We start from the raw sequence: 8,067 nt of genomic DNA, 5'->3' as shown, positions 1-8,067 counted from the left end.
GGAATATTGGAGTTGAATGGTGTATAATTGGGTTCACGAACATGCGGTCCCCAAAATATCGTTTGCAAATGAGCGGACACTCAGGTTCATATCATTTTAAACAACGAAGGATGAGTTCCCAAATCCCAATTAGATCATTAAGGCTCAAATTTAAAATGAAGTTTTGATCTTGACACAGCAAGCATCTTTGATTGTTCAATACATAAAATAGCCTTAACAATGTCTTTAGAAATACCAAGAAAACAAATAGAAATCATGTAGTTTGCGTTATGAAAATCAAGGGTAAAAAGTAACCTGACATACAGAAAATAGTCAAAACAAGTGGTGCCATGGACGTTCTTAGCATTAGAGAGTAGCTCAGATTTGAATAATAAAGATAATTAATATATTTTAACTCAGCTAATACAAAATAGTTGTCCAACAAAATTTCTGAGAACTCAACTCATCGAACTAGTAGCCACCTCTAGCAAACAAAATTTAGCAAACCTCCTAACCATTACACCGATTACGATATTCCAATGCAATAAAAGAAAAAATTAGTACATATTAGAAACTTCATGATCAACGACCACCCTTCTTTCCACCCTTTTTCTACTGCTGTGAACCAGTTTTAGGTGACTAGAACTTCCCTGCGCTGTTCGGATTTCCACCTTTCTTCACGGGGTGAGGGGTTGGTGCATGTGCAATTTTCTTGCCACCTACAACACAAAGTACATTAAATATGATGGTGCACTTGGAATGCTATCAAATGAGCATGCATGACATGTCACAATATCGACTATTTTCCTCAACAACACTACGAAGTTATGCAATATCGAATTGTAAAGATAGCTAATAGTCTCACCAGACTTTTCAGGAGTTACATTCTTAGCTTTCTTAGCAGCAGGAACTGGAGTTTTTGTTGCAGACACATTTGGTCTCTTCTTGCTCTGGTCGACCTTCAAGACATAAAGCAATGCATTTAGTTTCTAATGTCAAATAATAATAATACACAAGACAATATACGAGGAAACAGGACCACACAGTAATGTTACCTTCTTCACAGGTGTCTCTTCATCTTCATCACTCCCGTCCTCATCACTATCAGCATCCATCTACAATTATCAATAAAGGTTTCCACAAAATTAATACTTGAAAAGAAGTGCAGTGCTTTTATTTTTCCATTAAGTTTCAAATAAAATTAAAAAGTAATTACAACAGAGAGTAGATAACAAACTCATTGTGTTACCTCACTTCCAGATTCATCCTCATCATCAGACTCATCATTATCGTCATCGTCATCGTCATCATCAGAGTCCTCGTCCTTCATCTTTCTTTGGAACAGCAACGTTGACTTTCTTTGCTGGGGCACCACTTACATCCTTTTTTGGTTCATCAATCTTTACCTTTTCAGACTTGGTTTCAACTTTTCTTGAATGAAGATTAATAATTAGTTACTCACATCATAGAATGTACCAGTAAATAGTACATTTTGGATTGAGCAGAACTATCAACCATTATCTTTGAGATTCAATGCAGCCTCTTCCTCATCACTCTCTGTACAAATCAAACAATGCAACAATGTTTGAGCAAGTGAATTATAAATCAATAACAATTCATCAAATTTACAAGATAGGTCTGTGCCATACCTGAATAGTCATCAGAACCAAAATCGCCAGGTACGTCCTCATCAGTGCCATAGGGAACACATCAAAAGTCAAGGAAAAAACATTCACAAGTAACAACACACATCATTAAAACTTGCGCCTTTCATAATCAAAATTTTCTAATGACAAGGGACCAAGACCAATTCAAAAACAACGAATAAATTAACATATACTAGTGGTGTAAAGGATATCGATCAGCCCTATATCCACAGAAATAGACACTGCCACTCTGGCAAGTGTGGGAAAGCTCAGCCTCTTGGTCGAGAACCAAATCCAAGGGTATTTGGGGATTTCCTCCCTGTTCAAAGTTCCCAAAACAAGTTGCTGCACTCCAACTTTGAGATAGACAACCACAGGTTCCTTAGATTTCTCATTCTTTGAGGCCTCTCCCAGCGCAACCTGAGAGGGGAAACACTTTAGAAGATTTATTCCAAAAAACACGAGAAAACAATAAGCATGAAAAGAAGCGAACCTGAAAGATGTGGATGTAGGCATTAGCTACTTCCAACTCATCTATTTTAACGCAATCTCCTGGCTTAACCTCAACACCTATTTTATTTTATTCAAATTAGAACAAAGATTACAGTGCCATAAACATAAATGTTTCAACTATGAGAGTTCATAAATGAATTTTGGTTGGATTTGAAGTAAAATCATAGCACAAAACATTGAAGGAGAGTTTTGGCTACAATGAGTATTACATCACAACAGGAGTGCAATGCAGTGGTTATCATGTCAGTGTCGCCTACACATTCGAAAGAAAAATCTGCTCCGCCATCAGTAGTGCGCTTAATAACCTGAAAATTTTCAACATATAAACGATTTTTCCAAATAAAATTGTTTCATAGACATGTAAGTCTTAACCTAGTAGCAGCTATTTGATATGATATATGACCATATCTATATTATCTGAAAGTTTAAATTGGATATTTTCTGATGAGATAAACAACAACCTGAGCAATAGGTTCTTGGTAGGAACTCGGGTCAACAACTTCTATAAATCCAAAAGCTTTTGCTACGGCAACAACAAACACAATAACAAATAATGAACCAAGGATTGTGCTAGGTGAAAAAACAATATTCAGATCAATTTCAGGACTGATTTTGGCACCTTTTTCACACTTCTGTGGATTCTTATCCACGCCAATTATTCGAGATGCTCCCCTTAGTTTTTCACCTTGTGCAACCTAATTAAAGGAGAATTCATAAATTATCTTGTAGTTTGGAAATGATAATTAGTAATCAATTGAGAACTGAAAAGTTAAGACAGACAGAGTTGATCCCTGCACTTATAGAAAGGCCAACAGTTTCAAGACCAAATATCACCACAGTTGATCCTTTTGTCACATTAGCAACATTCCATGCTGTGCCTAGACCTTCCATGAGTGACATAATCAATCAAAAACTAAGAATTTATCAATGGAATCAAGAGTTATGAATTTATGATACTCTAGTATGAGAGATTGCATTATTGGGACTCTTTCCTTAGCCATAACTGAACTCATTTGCCAAATCATCAACATCATCAACATCTTCATCTCCATCCACTTGAGGACTCCCTGAAATTCAAAGATGATTCTTTCAGTTCAATTCAAAGTTAAGACAAAGGATCATCAAAGTCCAAAGTAAAAAAAGAAAACACATATGCACAAAGTAAACTACCTTTGTGCCTTTTGTATCTAGTCTTGCACTGGAGGCAACACTAGTATATCCTTTCACTCGTATTCATAACAAGGACGACAAACTGGAAACGCACACTCATTGCAAGCAACAAAGACATCACCGCTGTCTGTTAATCCAACAGTTTCACTACAAATTTGACAGATTGATCCATTCAAATTCTTCAGGGGTTTAGGCTACAGAATAAAAGGCATTTCACAAGTTGAATTACATCAGTAGAATTTGAACCAGATTAGCTTCATCAAACTCTTATAAACTGATAAACAAAACTAGTCATTTACCATCCAAAGAAAATGCTCAAGCAGGGCTAGTTCAAATCTTAGAATGGAAATTAGTTTGACTTCATTACAATCTTTGTGATGTATAATAAGAAAAAAAAGTTAAGTTCAATTCATTAACAATTAGCAATAATATCACTATATAAGTACATAGATCTATAAGAAAACTATCCAATCTCATTCACATTCACATCAATCGCAAAACTCCATGAAAAGAAACATATCAATAGCATCACATTCACATCAATCGCATTATGTGACTTTTCTAAAGCCAAACCAATCCAAAACATATTAAGATACATACATGTGAATCTAAATACATATATGAGCTGAGTAAGTTTACCTTTTTTCTCTGATCAGGCAGCATCTTCAAAGTTAAGCATAAATGAACTTTTAATTATTTAAGCAAAAGCTACATCAACCAGCCCCTTCTCTCAGGTATAATCCAAATCACCCGAACTCTCACTTCCACTTCAAACCCCAGAAAAAGGAAAAACCAGAGTTGCACTAGAACTCCCGCATCAAGAGGGGATGATCAAAATACAAAGAAATATCCCAAAGAGCTAATAAATAAGATAAAACAAAAGTAAAAGGAAAAATCTTCACTGCAAATCCCAACAGAGCTCAATTCATATATCAAAAATACTAATATTAGGTAACATGTATTGATTCTAAATCCATCTAATTATGATCAAATCAATCATAATATCAAAATGGCATAATAATAAGCACCACAAGCAGAAAAATCATAAAACATGGAAGTAATAATGATGGTCAAGAAAACCCACCTTTAAAAATAATGCTTCTTATATCTCTAGTCAAATGGAGACATTAAATAATCTGGCAAATAAATACGAACACAAACGTACACAAAATATAATGCATATGTCACTAGAAGGTTTATATGCCCACAAAAAAATAACAAAAAGGGAATGTTATTAATCTAATCTTCCGGGAATTCATAATAATCAAGATGGTGATTATTATACAATTTTCTAAGATTTTCAGAGGCCTTTCTTTTGACCCTATACGCGATCATGTTATGATTCTTTGACATGAGTGAGACTGCAACCTTCATTCGATTCCCATCATCAACCTAATAAAACATTAACATTTACACATAATGCTTAACTACCTAAATATCAAAGAAAGAATGAGAATAAAAAATAATGTATAATATTACCTTTATATTAAAATGATCATCTTCAAAACAAGCTATCATCCAACTTGCAACCCACACACCAGCGTCATTCCTAAATATCGAGCAAGATATATTAAAGTACTATATAATGCATAACTTTCATACCAATAACTACTACTAATATTATCTTACGATCTATGTTCGAGGGTGGGAAGGACCTCCGGTTCTTCTAATTCAAATTGTGAAGAATTCAGATTTGGAGTAGTCTCAAAGTCATAAAATGAACGGTCTTCTAATACTTCGTCTAAAAAATGGCCTGTTTAAGTCTATGTCAGAATTTGGTTTTTTAGTCATATATCTAGATAATTAACAAAAAAACATAAAATATGGTTACTAATTTCAAGGCTGTCCTCTTTCGCTTGAACTGTTTCTTAGTGGACAACGGGTCTAGCAAAATGATTTGTCCTTTAACACGATCGATCACTACGAGGTACCAGTATTGACGACTTTTGTCAATAGTCTCAGATACAGGGATAAACACCTAATCAAGAGAAAGTCATTTTAGTTATTAAACTTATTTTATACCCATATTTGCTATTTTGAATTTAAAAATGATATAAACTTCTTGAATAACAAGCATTAAGTTATGTTATATGGTGTATGCAATAATTCTTACTCTTTTTAAGCAGTCCACTTTACCTAAATAAACATATGTGATGCAATATGGCAGACAGCTGAGATCCATTTTTGTCTTCTCTGACAATTGCATTATGTTTGCCACTTGTTTATATGCGCAATAAAAATAACAAATACCAGCATTATTTTAGTGTTATTTCTCTGATATGCTTACCGCAAAAATTGTAGGTAAAAACCAATAACCACTCTCTCTGGTCAACTCTATCTTCATCATATCTGCTACTAAGTCTAGCACAAGAGAAATAATTGGCTTGACTGGCATCAAACTCCTGAATACATCTCTGTGAGCTGTATGATCTGAAAACACTATATCCTCTTCATCGCTACCAAAGATAAATTAACGTAAATAAAAATAGCTAAAAATATTCACAATGCCGTTAAAAAACGATATGCCTATTAAATTTACTTACTTATCTACCAATAGATCACCATACAAGTTTGCTGCAATTGCAAGCTCAATATCGTCCAAACCCATCGAAGTTGTTGGTCTAAAAGATACGTGCACCCACTAAATAAAAAAAATAATTATTACAACAACAACAAGAACAACAACAACAACAACAATAATAAAACTAAATTACTTATTACATAGTACTCACAATAGGTAGCTCTAATCCAAGAACAGTATTTGGAGCAAGTGAGTTTTTTCTCCTTTTTTAGCAATAGACAAATCTGTTTTTGCCTTCTCAATAGAGCATAGCAACAATAGATTACTTGACGCACTACCTTGCTGAGTAAGAGTATTAGATTTAGAACCAAAGACCTTAAACACTTTAGAGGGGGGCTGACATTATTTTTCAAATGTTGAACAATAGATTGAACTAATTGAGTCAACTGACCAATTGAATTGGCTAATGAATTCAAAGTCACTTGTTCCAGCTGTTCACTGTAACGATAAAGAAAAAAATAAGTACGGATGTAAAAATATAGAAAATAAAAACTAAAACTTACAGATTACTCTAATTGGCATGTAAATTCCAATAAAAACTAAAACTTTATAAACAACAAAGCACCCAAAGAGACATCCAAAGTATTAAACCGAATAACATGAAGAGAAAAAGAATACATAGAAAGTAATCAAAGAATGGCAGCACCCAAGATTCACCTTCAGATAAAGATAAAACAGAGAAAAACACCACACACACACTCAACCGACCCAAAAGCAAAAACCCCTTTTCACAGAACAAGAAATAGGTTAGAATCCATAAACCACCAAAATCAACTCAGAAAGAAAGTAATCCAGCAAAGTAAACCTAGAAAAGACTAGTAACCTTGGCGACACAGAGCAAACCAAGCTCGGCTTTCAGATCTTTGATCCACTGACCCAGAATCAAGAAGGAAAACCGGTTGCCCGCACCTGTGATGGCGAGTCGGCGACAATGAAACCAAAGGAATACGATGACGAATGTGTAAGGAAGCACCAAGAGGGAAGAGCCGAAGAGGAACAGACCATTAACAGGGTTTTGCGTGTGAAACTCGATTGTAGAGTTTGGATTTAGTTTAACATTCAAATTATTTTTGCTTAGCGTCATGACCGTGGGGAGTGAGAAGGGAGTGCTTGAGCAAACCCTAAATCCTTTTTGCTTTTATTTATTTATTTATTTATCTTTGACAAAAAGAATACTCATATCATGTATGCTGAGAATTATAGAACAATAACTTTATAATATGATAGAATAATACTATATACACATATGCTTACATCAAAGAATCACAGAAAAATATTAAGAACAAATTCATAAAATAAAATAAGTAAAAATAATAATTATTATATAGCTGTTCAAATTTTTTGTCAGTTGTTAATAATTCTTCATGTTAGGTATAAAACTTGCTCCACAGAAGCAATACAATTATTTTTACGTGTTTTGACCATTGTAATCAGCTTATAATTTTAAGTGTTTTAGAAAGAATATATGACAATGATAAAAGAGACCTGCTATTATATATAAATTTAAAGTGAATCTATATTAAATATAAATTCAATCAGTTACTGATAATGTTATTAGTGTTATAATAAAAATGAATCACACAGATTTTATTTTTAAATATATTACATATTTCATCTAAACTTGACCGTAAATAATTTTTAGATATTTAAAATAAATTTCCAATTATATATATCGTTAAATAAAATATTTATTTATTATAAAAATTATGTTTTTACTACACGTAAATTTGAATAACAATATATACGATGATAAATATCTAAATAAAAATAATAATTTTTACATAATATGCAACTTTAAAAAGTAATATATATATTATTAAAAATTATAAATTTATTGTTACGAAGATAAATATTAACTTATAAAAATAATATCTACTTTAAATAGTAAATTTTTTTAAATTACAGGCAGTAATAATGCACATATCTTATAATTATATGATATGATATGAATATGAAATAAGAAAATCTTTTTAAAAGATATTTCTCAGAAATAAAGTAGGAACAAATAAAAATTTAAACTATATATAAAGACATATTTTAACATGTTATTAGCAAATTATATTACATTATAATTCTAATTGTGTTACATATATGCTTGAGTGCTTGACATGGGTAAGCAAGAATCATCCGAATCACCTCCAAGTAGCGAGAACAAAAGAGATACAAGAAAGGTTAGCA

General features: G+C 32.7%; 1 protein-coding gene and 1 long non-coding RNA gene across 2 annotated transcripts; both read right to left on the bottom strand.

The window, feature by feature from the left end:
* Window positions 1-362: 362 nt before the first annotated feature.
* Window positions 363-1,400, bottom strand: LOC112794272 (histone deacetylase HDT1-like). Its single transcript, XM_025836363.2, has 4 exons — window positions 1,229-1,400; window positions 1,035-1,094; window positions 845-938; window positions 363-698 (listed from the first exon to the last, which is right to left on the bottom strand). The coding sequence occupies exons 1-4, from the start codon at window positions 1,307-1,309 to the stop codon at window positions 619-621; spliced, it is 315 nt and encodes a 104-aa protein (XP_025692148.1). The 5' UTR covers window positions 1,310-1,400; the 3' UTR covers window positions 363-618.
* Window positions 1,401-1,826: 426 nt separating this feature from the next.
* On the bottom strand, window positions 1,827-2,785 carry LOC114927657 (uncharacterized). The gene is made up of 3 exons (XR_011880739.1): window positions 2,600-2,785; window positions 2,119-2,443; window positions 1,827-2,045 (listed from the first exon to the last, which is right to left on the bottom strand). It is a non-coding gene; the product is annotated as an uncharacterized lncRNA (long non-coding RNA).
* Window positions 2,786-8,067: the final 5,282 nt, after the last annotated feature.

The sequence above is a fragment of the Arachis hypogaea genome, chromosome 4 (genome assembly GCF_003086295.3).
Source record: "Arachis hypogaea cultivar Tifrunner chromosome 4, arahy.Tifrunner.gnm2.J5K5, whole genome shotgun sequence".
Classification (NCBI taxonomy): Eukaryota; Viridiplantae; Streptophyta; class Magnoliopsida; order Fabales; family Fabaceae; genus Arachis; species Arachis hypogaea.
Note: the sequence above shows the minus strand (reverse complement) of the source record. Positions and strands in the feature narration are given on the sequence as shown.

Excerpts from the sequence above, each read along its gene's own strand:
- LOC112794272 (XM_025836363.2), bottom strand. The coding sequence starts at position 1,309 with ATGAAGGACGAGGACTCTGATGATGACGATGACGATGACGATAATGAT. Across the intron at positions 939-1,034 it reads AAGAGACACCTGTGAAGAAG|GTCGACCAGAGCAAGAAGAG; the intron begins GTAACATTACTG and ends TATGTCTTGAAG. Across the intron at positions 699-844 it reads TGTAACTCCTGAAAAGTCTG|GTGGCAAGAAAATTGCACAT; the intron begins GTGAGACTATTA and ends TTTGTGTTGTAG.